Genomic DNA, 15,404 nt, shown 5'->3' with positions numbered 1-15,404 from the left:
TGCTAACAACTCGGCCAACCAGGTTGGCAAAATATATTGGAGTTTTTGAATAAATTCTATATAATTTTTGTTACATATGTAAGCCATGAAGTCTATTGCACATTCCATTAAAGCTATTAATTAACAGTTTACTTCTATTTTTCTCCATCATCTCTAGGATACATACTTGACTTTCTTGCCAAAAAACTTTCAATACAATTCCTTCTTCTTTTCTGGAATGTCTTTAAACTTCTTGAATCCAACATGCAATTGATTTCTTTATCCCTACAGGCAAACTTAATCATATTCTTCCCTGGATTGCCCTGGTGCCTGTTTTCGAACTGCTTTTTTTTTAGATGTTTTAATTTTCAATGATACTTGTTTTTATTCTGTTATAAACTAAATGGTGATCAATTACTATTTAATTTCTTCTATATACTTCAAATTGATTCATGATACAATAAGATTTTTTTTTTTTTATTTGTATAGGAATTTTCTTATTTGCACATCATCAGCACCCTTTTGAAGAAAGAAACCATCTTTCTGTTGGAACAGAACATGGAATTAGTAATGTACTTGCTCTCATGTTACAATTAGAAATCTAGCAGGTACTTTTAACTATTATTAGTCCCATTTTTTTAAAGAATTTTTGAGAACATTTTTATGTTAATAATTCATTTTCCACTATGCTGGTTTTCCTGTGTGTCAGCTTCCCTCTATAATGAACTAAAAAGAATTCCTTCACTTCTTCACTAGTATTGTCAGTGGGACCAGAAGCGCAAATAAGTCTCATTTTATAATTTCCCCACAGCACTATCCAAAATGCCAGTCAAGAAGTTTATATTTGGATTTAATGTCAATACTAAGCTGCTCCTTTTATTTGATTACTATTGCTTATATAAATCATCTTCTAATTATTATTTTAGTACAGTATCTCACCTGTTCAAGTCTTCTTCATCTTCACATCAGTAATTATTTCAATATGTTTATTCCTATAATTTTTCTTAGTTCTTTGTTTGATGATGCCTATGATTCTTAAACTGAGCAAAGTCTGAGGTTAAGTTCGAGTGTAACATTTGTTAACTACACTATAAGTACTTCTGGAAATAAAGACACAAGCAAACCACATTTTGATTTTTTTATTTTGCTTACGTCATCAAATTAGCCCAGTCTCTCTTATCTGTTCCAAAGGTTGGGTTGAATGTTTTTTTTTAATGTGACTCCAACCTACAAAAAAGGTTATAAACCTTTTTGTATATTACTACTGTAAAAATGGGCCAAGGACTTTTTTCTTCTCTTTTTCAAGTATTTATTTTTACCATGGTCCAGAAACTCTGCTCTAGAGACAAAACATGGAATTTTTCCAAGCCGGTTTAAGGCCTCCAATAATAAGGGAAACAGTGTCACACAGCCAATGAAATTTATCTCCTGCCTAAAGACAATCACAAACATCCATGACCATGGTGGGATTCAAATCTGAAGTCTCTTGGTTGGAAAGCAAGTATTATACTAACCACTTGGCTAACCAGGCTGGCTAAATCAGCTAATTTATTCACGAGTTCCACCTTTTCTGACCTGAAACTAATCTCCATAATATGATGCTTAAAAAACAAATTAACAATCTGACTCAAATATTGTTTGGCAAGATCTATGTAAAATGGTGGGGAAAAAGGACTATTGTCTATTTTTCGATATCCTGCATCTGTGATAGAAAATGATAATTGAGTAGACTGTTCATTTTTATTCCTTAAACACTGTTATATAGATTAGTTTGTCGAGAAAAGACTGTGTGGATTTGGAGAAGGACTCGAAGAATCCAATAAGCAATTTACCTTGATATACATATATACTGCTATTCCAAAAGTATCTTTTAAAAATAAGGCATAATAAGGTCAATTAATTTGTATGCATGGTTCAGTTTAATAAATCACTCAGTAGTATCTTTTATACAGCATAAACCTACTATGATACTTAACATTTAGAATATATATAAAATACTAAATCATAATATAAGTTATAAGAGAAACAGAATAAAATATTAAATAGCATATAGTTTATAATACAAATCGAATAGAATTATTAAATACAGTATAAGTTATATGTAATAAGATGTACAAATCCCACTTTTTTTATTTTTATATTACCTGGCATATCTCTAAAAATGCCTTTCATATCTGGATGGTATCGAAGCAATTTTTCAGATGCTTTGACAAGAGATATAAGAATTTTTCTTAGCTCTGTGTGAAACTGTAAAGAGAAAAATATCAAATAAAACATTAAAACTAACTAATTTTGACTTTGTAAACAAAAAGTAGATAATGCCTAAGCAGTATGACACATGTAATAAAATTTACACTAATATGACTGAAATATGCAGTCAGTCACTGCAGAAAATCAAAGCACTGGAATTAGCTACATGTAATACATAACTGAAACTACTTATTAAAACAATTTATAATCTGATATTTGTTGCTATTCTCAAAGAGTAGGTTTAAAAATTTCTACTAAAATGCAAATAAAGGATAAGACTGTAAAAATTTAATTACAGCATTCAACAGCCGGGTAAAATCTCTGGTGCATCTCCTCGATCACAATCTTCACTAAAAATTGTGTGCCTAAATAGCTGAAATGTCTTTCTTGTTCTACAGACTTTTTTATTGAGGATGCAGCTAATGTTTTCAATGTTCTTTGCATATTTTCATATTCCTTATCTTTTCACTGCTGATTTTCAAGCCAAATTTGTTATTACAGTTATTCAATTTAGTAGGAATCCTATAGACTTCTATTGGATTTATTTAAGAGTATCACATCATCTATATTTAGAAAACATCTGAGATTAAAATCCCCAATTTTGATATCAAGTTTAATGTCACTTTCTTTCATAAATGATTCAAAATTTTGAATAACAGTGGAGATAGTATGCACTTTCCTTGTTTAATGCTTGATTTTACATCAGACCATCTCCTGTATCTCTAACTGCTGACTTACAACTTAAAAGTAGATTATGTATTTGCTTGATATTACATCCTGTTTAAATAAACCATCTGGTGTGAGTTAGAATCTAACAAGATCAATTACATATTGGGATCTTGTTACAGACCTGGTGGATCAGTTGCTAGTGATGAAGAAATACATCACCAAATAACAAGATGAGTGCGAAAAGAGTAATCATAATGAGAGACTTTAATTATCCAAATATTGATTGGGTAGCAGTAGAATCTCATGAGAAGAATGAAAATGCATTTATTGAATGTTAGATTTCATTATAGTGTCAAAAGGCATTTCAGTTAAAGATGTAACTATTCTGCCTTCTGTTAGTGACAGTGACCATGTGGTACTTAGTTGGGAAGTGACTAAGTTTATGAATGTTCCATTCATAAACTTAGTCACAAGAAAATTATGATCAATTGCGATACTTAAATGATGATATCAGAGTGTGTCTCAAGAGTTCGAAGAATAAATACGGTAGGAGTCAAATGGATGTGTAATCTTATTAAGCAAGAGATTTGTAAGAAAAGGATGATGTGGAAGGAATACTGTCTACATAAAGATGATGTACATTATAAAAATTATAAGCAGTAAGCTAGAATAGTCACAACTGTTGTACGGAAAGCAAAGTCTAAGTATGAAAAGAAACTGGCTCTGCTAAAGACAACTCACAATAATTTTATCGATATGCAAATCGGCCCTTCAGAACACACGCAATTTACAGACAAAAATTACTAGTTGTGGTGGTGTTGGAGGTGGGCGGTAGATGGTGTTGATGGAGATGATTCGTAGTAGAGGTTAGGTGTAGAGACAGTTGTAGGTGTCCTCCCGCGATGAGTCTTCGGACTCCTTGGAGGTATCAGGAATAATAATAATAATAATGATGATGCTGCAAGTAAAAAAAAGAATGAATATGAAAGTAAAACTCTTCTAAATGCAGATGGCATGAGGGTTACAGATGCAGAGCAGGTTGTTCAACTAACGAGTGTCAATTTTGTTAAAAGCTATGAACCTGGTGTATGCGACATTGAATTCACTGCTACCTCTTCACTGGATGAAGAAACTCAGATGTACGAGGACAAGCTATTAAAGCTATTGCACAAACTGAATTCAGAAATAGAGACTGATGGGAGATAAGCACATGTGCTAAAAGAGTGTTCAGCTGAACTGGCCATTCCTTTTACCAGGCTGTTTAATATGAGTCTAAGAGCAGGGAAGATTTCGCAGGAATGGAAAGAATATATGGTAATTCCATTGCACAAGAGTGGTGCAAAGACAGACGTATCCAACTATCGACCAATTAGTATCTCAGGAGTGGTGGTGAAGATTTTGGAAAAATTGGTTAGGGCTCACATTCAGAAATGGATTGGCAGTGAATCTCTACTTTGCAATGAGCAAATGGATTTACTAAGGTAAGGTCATGTTTTAGCAACTTGCTTACATTCTGTAACAATGTTATCATTGAACTAGACAAGGGAATGGATATACCATGATACTTTTGGATTTTGCTAAGGCTTTTGACAGAATACAGCATGGTAGACTGTTGCATAAATTGGAGAATATGGGTTTGGGTTACAGAATATTAACGTGGATAAGAGGTGGCTGACTGACAGATATCAAAAAGTGGTATACGGAGGATGTGAGTCTGCAAAATTTAAGGTAACTAACTAGTGGTGTACCACAAGGATTGGTCCTTGGTCCAATGTTATTCAATCTGTATTTTAATGACATTGGGAAGGATTTGACAGGCGACATAACATACAGCTATTTGCTGATGGTGCAAAGATAGGCTGCTGATATGCAGTACTTGCAGAATGATTTGAATAGGCTGGAATTGTGGGCATGGGAGAATGGATGTCAGTAAATGTAAAGTCATTTACATCGGCATGATTAGATATCCAATGTCGTATTATATTGGTGGGATTATGCTAGAAGAAACAGATGAGGCTAGGGATCTTGGGGTGTTAGTAGATAGGAAGTTGAAGTTCAGGGGCCATGTAGCAAAGATTGCAGTTATCTTTAGAGTTGTATTTGTTTCAATGCTGAAACAAAATTTCATATGTAAAGATAAGGATGTCATTTTTCCTCTTTACAAGACCTTGATAAGACCTCACTTGGACTATGGTGTGCAGGTCTGGTCTCCTGGTTTCCATTGTGATTCTGATATACTGGAGAGAGCGCAAAGGAGAGTGTTAAAAATGATATCAGGATTGTGGAATACTGATTATGAAGACAGATTGAGAATTTGTAGACTGCAGACACTAGCAAACAGAAAAGAAGTGATATGATTGAGACTTACAAACTTCTGAAAGAGTCATACAGAATTTCAGTTGGAATTTTTCAATTTATGGAGGGTGGGAAAATGACAAGAGGGCATCCTTGGAAGCTGAGAATGAATGCTGCTAAGAAGGGAGTGAGGGCTAGATTTTTCTCTCATAGGTAGTGCGTGATTGGAATGGATTGCCATTGGATGTTGCGAGTGCAAGCAGTGTGAATGAATTCAAGAATAGCTGGTGTGTATAGTATGTTGCCTCCTTCGATGAGTCCCTTACTCCCTGGAGGTCTCTCTTAATAATAATAATAAATGTAGAATCCCAAGTGATGTGAATTGCTTTTCTCTTGGGTCCTTAGATTTGGAGATGTCATATGCCATCTCCAAATCTAAGAACTGTGTAAAAAGACAAAAACTATGAAAACAGGTAGAAACAATAGACCCAAACAGCTAGGAACTTGGAAGTAATGATGAACAGAGTTAAAGTTCAGAGGGCAAATTGCAAATGTTGGTAAAATAGCTCAAAGGATTACTTAAAACGAAAAACATACATGTAAAGACAGGAAAGTTATTATTCCTCCTTATAAGGCTATGACGCAGCCACATCTTGACAAGTGTGCACAGATTTGTTCATTTGAGTTTCCTGGGGATCAGGAAGTGGTGGAGAAGATTCGGAGTGACCATGCTGGTGACAGGTCTGTGAATTCTTCCTGTGAGGGTAGGTGAAGGTGCATGGGTAGCAAACTTCAGCTGATAAGTTGAAAAGAGGAGACATAATAGAAACTTAAGCTATTAAAGGGATTCTATAACACTAGCACAAAGGGTTTCCAATACATGATGAATAGAGAGAGAGAAAAAGTCATCCCTGGATGTTGGGTAAGAATATAGTTAGTAAGAGTGTACACACTAGATTTTTTTGTTTGGAAAGTAGTGAATAAGTGGAATGGATTGCCAGAATTAGTTGTGAGTTCCCTAACAGTGAATGAGTTTAACCCATTTGATCCCAAGAATTTTTTTTTAAAAAAGGCAAATTTTTTCGTATTATTTAGTTGAAAATGTGTCAAAATGCTATACTATACTGACGGTTAAAAAAAAAAAAAAAGAAGCATAATTTAAAAAAATATGTGTACTCGTATGATTACAATGGGCAGATCAGATATCAAAATTAACAAACTGCTTAGCAGAGTGATGCCCAAAATACTTGATCAATCATGGCTTCATCAATTGAGAGACGTTTGTTGAATATGACAAACTGTTGAAATTTTTTATTTAGTTTATCCATTAGAGTCTTATTTTATACATTTTATCATTTTTATCTATTTGTGAATTATCGGCCAAATGTAGATATTTCTTGATTTCTTGAAAATGGTTTCTTGACATACTGTTGGCCACTGGGGGAACCAGGTGATCCTCATCTAAACACCAATAGTGATGCTCTTGGCAACCTGTGGTATCCACTCAAAAGTAGAATTGGGATAATTACCTTGATGTCTTCTTCAGTTACTTGAAATACATGATTATTGTTTTGCGTAGTACAAATTGGTCTGTTCAATAATAATGGTAATTTCTTTATCGATAAATCTTTCAAATATTTCAACTGGAGTTTTATTTTGGATTTGGTCCTTCACATTACTTAGACAGTCCACATACCCTGCAGTTACTGCCATACTGATGTCTAAAGATATCGTCTGTCCATACAGGCTCATTGGTAATTACTTTACCTTGCACAGCCAAGCAATGTTATCTTATCGTGGCTAGAGGAAGATCATCATCATCATCGCTATCCAATTCGTCACTCACATAATGAAGCTCTATTTCCCCTGGAACGTCATTGGGAAGGTGGTCAGGCTGAAGATCATTATCATCATCATCCTCATTATCCGTTTGATAATCAACATCGAGAGGAATGATATCTACGGATATATCTTGGTGATTGGAATTTGCTACATAATCTGCAGCTAACCCAAGTGTTCTGTAACGCTCTCCATAAAACTGAACTGGACTTATTGGCTGAAATTCATCAGGGTCCATTTTTTCAGAGGTAACCTAGAACAAAAAATATATATATATATATCGACTCTTTATAAGCCCACTGTTCTCAAATGAGTATAGGTCCATTTTGTATGCATTCTCAACCTGTAATCAAACAGAGGTGCTGATATATAAAAAAATATATTTAGTACTTACCTTTGTAACACACAAAGTCAGCACAACGAAAAAATATTCGAAAAAACTACAAGAAATAAAGCACTTGAATTATCATACAGGAATTGACAGTTTTAGAATATGTACTGAAAAGTATGACTAAGCATCACCTAACTTTTAATTTGTGAAAATGTGGAAGAATAGGGCTTGCTAAAACTGTAACCTTCCCCGATGTTTGACTGTCATTCAAGAGATGTCACCACTAGGCCATTTTAGGTGCTGTAATCAAATGAGTATGCTGGGATAAAATGGGTTAAGGAGTATGATGGATATTGTGTGTATAATGATTAGTCAGTCCAGAAGACAGTAGTAGACAGAACATACAAATACAGAGAAAAAATTGTCAGTTTGGAATCAAAATGTGAAATGGTCAAACTAAAAGAGCCGGTTTATGGCTGCTCTGAGTTGTATCAAAAATTAGGTATGAAATTAGGTATTTGTGGAATGTTGGTAGATAGAGACATGAAGTTCAGAGGGCAAATTGCTAAAGTCTTCAAAAATAGCCCATAATAATTACTTGGTTATTGAAGAACACACTAACAAGCAGAGATAAGGAAGTTATCACATTCCTCTTTATAGGTTTCTTAGGGATGAGGAAGTAGTGGGGAGTATCCCAAAGTCATGAACAAGATGGTGAGTGGTCTGTGGAATAGAGGGTTTGAAGCTGACTGATAGGTGGAAAGAAAGGGATATAGAAATATTTAAGTTATTAAAAAAGATCTTATAGGACTGATGTAGAGGAAATAATTCAGCACTTGACTAGAGAAGGACAAAACGGGGGGGTGAATGTGATTAGCAAGGGTGCATTGGACTAGATTTTTCACTTGGGGATAAATGAGTGGAATGAGCTGCCAGAGTCTATTGCAAGTACTTTGTCAGCGAGTTTAGGGAAAAATAGGATAGATACCATGTGGATAGTTTGGGTCTCCCATGATGAGTCTTCGGACTCTATGGGAGTCCGAAGCAATATAATAATAATTGCCCCATGCAATATAATAATAATAAATTATAAGTTATATATATATAACCTCAGTAACATATGCTTACATCTACTACTACTGGAGTATCTCCATCCACATTACGGTCTGTATTCTTAGGAGTGAGTGAGCTGGTCATTTGTTGTATGGCTGACTGATATGGAAAACTTGCTTTTTCCTCTTTCTGTGGATATATATAAAAAACGTTATATTTATAAATAATGTAGGCATAATAATCACTAGAAATAAGAAAAAGATTATAGACATATTTTCTTAGGAGGCAAAACTTAAGTATAAACTGACATATGTCCCTAAACAAATATTAAATAAAGAAGAGCTTCATATATAATGCTTCACTTGTACTGATATATAACAAAAAAAACAATGCAAACCAGGTATTTTATAATGCAGAAAACTAGAGGGTTTATGCAGATTCTGGAAACATCTACAACAAAAATTATATTAAAGCAACTGACATAACCACAAGAAAGAATATATCTTAAAAGCCTGTAATCCCCATGTTTCATCAAATTGTAATGATTTTCTTTTAGGATATATAAGAAGAAGACATAAAATTAATTAATTTTTGTTCTGGTGTTTATAAGAACTTTATAAATGCTAAGTGAATGAAATCTGGTTCATGATAAAAACAAAATAGTTGGCATAATCATAATCTTTGGTGGTTGAACATGACTGCAATAGGAAAAGACCAAACACATTACAAGAACTAATTAATGTGCAGTTGGTTAATGCATTTAATGCTGATGGAAAAATTTAAATTTCAGCACTGGCAGAATCCTAGGAGAAAGGCCAATAATGGTTAGCTAGGAATGTAATACTCTGGAGGGCAGCAGAGTTCTGTGAGAGGCAGGTTATGATTCAATAATACTATTGGACTTGTGAAAAAGCATTTGATAGGATACTACAAGGCAACCTGTCAAGTAACTTGAAGAAAATGAGAATAGTTATGAAGCTGGTGACATATGGATAAGAGGGTGGGTGGCTGACAGACAAACATTGAAGCATAGTATCCAGTGAAGCAGAATCAAGGAGAAGACTGGTAAACAATGGTTTTCCACAAGTCTACTGTTAATCTTTTAATCTTTATTTATTATAATTTACCTTTCTCCTTTTCCTAAAAAATTTCTGTGATACACAAAGCCATTATGAAATTGCTACATCTAAATTCCAACTTTTAATTTGCATATCTTTAATTTCCAGATTGATAGTGCCCATATATGCCCTCCCCCATTTTTTTTAGAAAAATGTATTCATCCAAATGACAGCCCTAAACAGTTATAGTCCATCATCCATAGTTCATTCTGAAGGTCTAAAGTTCAGTTATATAATAATTTTTATCAATATATTTCTGATGCTGCTCCATAAAAAAAAATCTCAAAGATTTACAAAGGTACATCAAAAAATTATTCCTTCCATATGCTTTTCATTTGAATTTATGTCTTTAAAATATTATTATTGTTTTAAGTCAGTTGGAGTAAAAAGCCAATGATGTAATACAAGGGCTACTCCTTAAGAAAATAGGCAAAATAGCCATAAATACTAATCCTACTATTTCATTTGTACATTACCAATACCAGGGATAATTTGAAGGATAATATCCAGTAGTTTGCTGATGATGCTAAATTGGAGAAAGAAATAGTAAAAGTGAGTGATATGCAGCAGTCTCCTGAAGGATTATTTGAATATCAACACTGTAGGCAAAGGATAATGGTTGCCAATTCCATATGGAAAAGTGTCAAGTTATGCAATTTGGACTGAAAAGATTGCAAGCTCTGTATTACAATGGTGGGACTGCAGTGCAAGAACCTGATGAGGCCAGGGATTTGGAAATGAATGGTAGACAGTGAATAGAAGTTTAGGGGACATATTGCAAATGTGTACACAAGAGCACAAATGATCACTTGCATGTTGAAAAATGCAATGACAAGTAGGCATAAGGAAGTTATCATCTATTTTTATTAAGACTTTGATACAGCTTGGTTACCAACTTTTGGATTTTCTTCACCTCTTCCTCTTCCAAAAGAAACGTAAATCACCAAATCTGAGTGCAGTAGTTCAGATGCAGGTGATGATGATATGAGGTCTGTGGAATGCTTCCTATAAAAACAGACTGAAATTTTGTGATATAAAAATTGGTTGAGAGGCAGAAGAAGGGCAATATGATAGAAACCTATAAGTTGATAAAGGGATTTATAAAAAGAAATTTTTTACAAAAAAAAAAAAAAATTTACAGGAAAAAAAAGGAAAAAAAAAAATGCACAGTTTTTAGTGAAAGTGGCAAATTCGATTTACAAATAGAGCAAGCAAAGCTGGTATAGTGAGTAGCCAGTTAAACAAATTTATATGGAATAAGCAAGAAATTATCCCAAACACAAAATTAGCAGTATACATGACAGCGTTCAAACAAGTTGTAAGTTATTGATCTGAAAGTTTGATTAGATATAAGACTGCAGACTATAAGAATAGAGACTGCAGATATGTGGATTTCTGAGAAAATTCAGGAGAGTGAACAGATGACATCAATGGCATATTAAAAATGAAGATATTGAAAAAGAATTTGACATCATTAGCATTAAATGTAAACAGCACTAATCTTAGGTGGTATGCATCATAAAATATTAACTAACATTTAAATCACTTATGTTTAATTTAAATGTCTTTATTTTTAAATTTTTTGGCTAAGTTTAATAGCTATTGTCAATACAATTATAGGAAAACAGAAAAAAGAGAACAATTCGATTTATTTATGCTTATATAGGCTACATGAAAACTGGTAAATGAAAAGTACAATCACAATTTCCAGAAACAAATGATGAAAATCTTAACATATAAAAGTTCATTACATAAAAGGCAAACCTGTTTTTCTAAGTCTTTTCTTTTTTTAAAAAAAAATATAGAGCAAAAGTAACTTGTCACAATTAAGCCATGGACAATTATCGTCCTGCTGCACCAAGAATGACAAGGCTGCATGTTCTCACAACATAAAAGTAGCTGTATCCGAGGTTTAAGTAGAGGGCAGTTGTGTCTTGTGTGAGAAAACTTGATTCATTAGAGGAGGCCCATTTCACACTGTATCATCATCTTCTAACATCTTCTCATAGTCCTCATCATGAAACTATGATGAGGACTATGAGAGTAACTACAAGAATAACGTCTTCGTGGTGAGATGGGACCGTGATCTTCTGTTTCCTCCATATAACCACTGCTACCATCATACCAACTACAGGGTCAAGGTCCAGGCTGAAAAGTCAATTCAAGGCCTCATCCATCACCTTGTGGATGTCTTGTAGGCCACCACCGTGAAATTGGCACCTTGGACAGCTGTACACAATATGAGTAATCGTCTGAGCCACGGGAGAACAATCACAATAAGAGTGATCTGACAGCCCCCATTTATGTAGAAGATAGCCACATCTGCCCTGACTAGTTCTGATCCTGTTTATGGATGACCAAATCTTCCTAGGAAGATCAAAACCAGGCTGCGGATCACAGGGATCTTCTACCGGGAAGCAGTTTGTTGGGAGATTGTTGGACCAGTATTCTCTCCATATGTCAGATATTGATGGCAGCGCAGCTGAAGAGAGTTCGTCCATGGACCAGAGAGGCTTTCTAGATTTGAGGCAAAGACTAGGTGGGTTTAGGAGAGTCTGGTGTAGGGGTAGGAGTGAGTTGCTCATGATTTTATTAAATTCCTTAATCGAGGCTTGTCTTCTCCATATGTGTGGTGGAGCAATGTTGGATAGAACAGGCAGCCAGGAGAGAGGGGTGCTTCTCACTGTCCCACTAACTGTGCACATGGTAGAGTTCAGCTGGATGTCTATAATGTTAGTGTGTATACTTCTTTCATAGACATGGGCACAATATTCTGCTGCAGAGAATGTGAGGGCTAGTGCAGACGACCTTAGGACTTCTGCACCACAACCCCCAGGTTGTTCCAGCAAGCCTTGAAATTATGTTATTTCTGGTTTTAATTTTATTGGAGAGGTTGATGATGTGCCTTTTATAGGTTAGGCTTCTGTCCAGGCTCACTTCAAGGTATTTTGGGTGAGGTTCATATTCTACCATTTTTCCACATAAGGAAAGGTTGAGTTGTCGATTCGTCTCTGCATTGTACAGGTGAAATATACTGAGGACACTGTTTTCGTTGGATTTGGCTTCAATTACCACTGCTTGAAGTACTCTTCCAGGGTGTTCAGGTCTGTATTCAAGGTTGATTCTAGGTTGGTAAAGGAGGTGGATTGATGCACGATCGCTAGGTCATCGGCGTACATATACTTGCTTGATCTGGTATGAAACAATTCCTTCCCATGCCCCCCCCATCCCTGCCAGTAGTGTTGCCTTGTGGTACATTGTTGGTGCTTCTGAAAAAAGAAGCCCCAGAGATGAATCACAGGCAACATGAAGCTAATGTCTCAAACAAGGCATCCAAAGGTTTCCAAGCCTCCTGGACTACTTACAATTTTGATGAACAATTCAAATGAAAGCACATGATAGTACACATAATATCATGTGCTTTCAATTTAATTGTTCTTGTTTTTGTGTTTTTCTATAATTGTATTGGCAATGGCTACGAAACTTAACTGACTATTTTACAAATAAAAACGTTTCAATTAAATGTAAGTGATTCGTAATAATATTTTATGATGAACCCTTCCTCTTACATCTTGATTTAAAAAAAAAAAAAAAAACTAAGCTGGTATGGTTGCTAGATCTTAGTTCCCAGAGGAATCAAGATCTAGGTGAGTTGCAGTTATCAGTGCCTTAGAAGACCAAAATGTAAGATATGACAATATTAAACACTAAATAAAGAAAATATTAATTTTGGAAGAAAACTGTTGAGAGGAAGCTATTAGTGCAAATGTAATCATTTAGCATTATCATAATATCTTGTACATCCCTTTAGAAAACAATATTAGGAATTTGATGATAATGATATAATAACCATAATCACCATCAGACTTTATTATTATTATGACACTTCCAAGGAGTCCAAAGACTTATCAAAGGAGGGCACTTACTCTACAACTCTATTTCTCCACAACTCAATCCACCAACTACAGCAAACTGCAACTACCATCATCATCATCTACACCAATGCCATCTACTGCTAACACTACCACTAGTATTTTCATAGACAATTACAAGCATCCATGCCTATAGCAGGATTGGAACCCACAGCTTTTTTGGCTGGAGAGTAGATATGCTAACCACTCGGCCAACCAGGCCGACTTTTATAACAAATTCACTGAGATGCTATAATTTTCATTAACTAAAACTTCTTTTTATAGGTCTTTTGATAAGTGTTTTATACTTCTGAACAGTATTTTAATTATAAAAAAATAAATATTCAAAGTTAATTAAAGTTTAATATCATAACAAAAACAATAAGATATAATAGACAACAAAATTTTATCCTGCATGCAGAAAGATTAACTAACAAATAAAAATGGCATCTTTTGTAGAAAGAATTTAAAACATTCACTATCCAATAATGATTCAGCAAATCATTGGGATGGCCTAAAGAATGTAATCACATCTATATTACTAAATTAATTTTTGGCTACTGCTAATTTTTTTTTTTTCAAGTCACTGATAACTGAATTAGATAGATTGTAAGCAACTAGTCAATTCTAAGGCATTTGCATATTTAAAACTACTGCTGTCAGTTCAAACACTTTTCAATTTATATCATTCTCCAAGATTACATAATAGTCATTAACTGCTTTTTTGGTTTGGCTAATAAAGTAATGTATGTATGTGTGTCATACAAACAAAAATTGTATGAATGTGTATTTTTATGATAATTTCACCCACAAAAGCAAGTTATAAACCTACAACTCATCAGTACTATATGTAAGTTAATGGTTAAATAACCTAAATTATTCTGGTCAAGAAATGATATTCTTGTTTCATCTTTTAGAAAAGTGTAAGCATTCCTAAATCACTTAGGGAATTGAACAACGTAGATCCGAATATAAATTAAATTATACTTTAATAAATATTTCCGATATTTTGGCAACGTCACGTTGCCATTTTCAAAAGGAACTTAAACAAAGGCACGTGCACGCAGGCACTACAACACAGTAACTGAGAATGAAGATATGAAGCTATAGTTCTCCTAGAAGTCCTGATGGTGCCCTCTAGCAGGCTAAGTAGGTGTTCTTGGCCATTGGGCTGAAGGTCTGCTGATGTATGCCTCCCAAATTTGGGGCAGTCGCATACAACCAAAATTTGTTGAGGTTTGGAGAGTTTCTTAGGGTTGAGGCTGATTCAATAAATAGTCTTTCGAATTTGTATTTGCTACAGTGTAACACTGTAGCTTTCTTCCACCGTATTCTGTGGCGTGTATTCAGAGCATGGTCTGCAAGACCAGAATGGCTGTACTTGTGAAACCAGATGTAGTCCTTGTGTTCAGAAATTCTGATATTCGCTCCTGCCTGTTTGGCCAAAGTACGACAGTTTACAACTGCAAGGGACCTGGTATACACCAGGTAGGTCTAGGGGAGGTGGTTGGTCTTTGGTGGAGCAGATAAGGGATGCCAATTTTCTGTAAGGCCTGTAACAGGAGGTGAGGTCATGTTTTTTTAAAATTTTGGTTATTTTTTCCGAGGTGCCTCGGATGTAGGGAATGGGGATGGATTTAGAGTAATCTTTGTTGTGGAGGGGGGGGGGCTGTGGTTTGTAGGTTTTAATATTTTTTGGATTTTTTTGGGGGGGGAGGGGTTGCCATTGGCTGAGAAAGTGTTGAGGATGTGATTTAGTTCAGTGCCATGTCGTTTGAATAGATTAGTTTAGCCCTGCTGTATAGTGTTTTAACCACTCCATATTGTTGTGAGGGGGAGGGGGGATTGTTGGTGAATGTATCTGCCTGTATGGGTGAGTTTTCTATAAACTGAGAAAACCAAGGTTCCATCAGGCTGGTGGGTGACTAGTGTGTCTAGGAAAGGGAGGCTGTTGTTTTC

The 15,404-nt window shown here is 34.8% G+C and overlaps 1 protein-coding gene across 1 annotated transcript in view; it reads right to left on the bottom strand.

Annotated features, from left to right (window-relative positions):
- The window catches only part of Kpc2 (Kip1 ubiquitination-promoting complex subunit 2), a 78,652-nt gene that overhangs the window by 52,743 nt on the left and 10,505 nt on the right, over positions 1-15,404 (bottom strand). Inside the window, exons 3-5 of the mRNA XM_090414841.1 lie at positions 10,431-10,539; positions 8,492-8,605; positions 2,124-2,226 (exon numbers count right to left, since the gene is read on the bottom strand). Coding sequence (XP_090270967.1) covers positions 2,124-2,226; positions 8,492-8,605; positions 10,431-10,539 — 326 coding nt within the window. The remainder of the gene's footprint in view (positions 1-2,123; positions 2,227-8,491; positions 8,606-10,430; positions 10,540-15,404) is intronic.

The sequence above is a fragment of the Typopeltis vanoorti genome, chromosome 26 (genome assembly GCF_054136105.1).
Source record: "Typopeltis vanoorti isolate ZY-2024b chromosome 26, IOZ_Tvanoo_1.0, whole genome shotgun sequence".
NCBI classification, from domain to species: domain Eukaryota; kingdom Metazoa; phylum Arthropoda; class Arachnida; order Uropygi; family Thelyphonidae; genus Typopeltis; species Typopeltis vanoorti.
The sequence above is the reverse complement of the archived record's forward strand: the minus strand, read 5'-3'. Positions and strand labels throughout refer to the sequence as shown.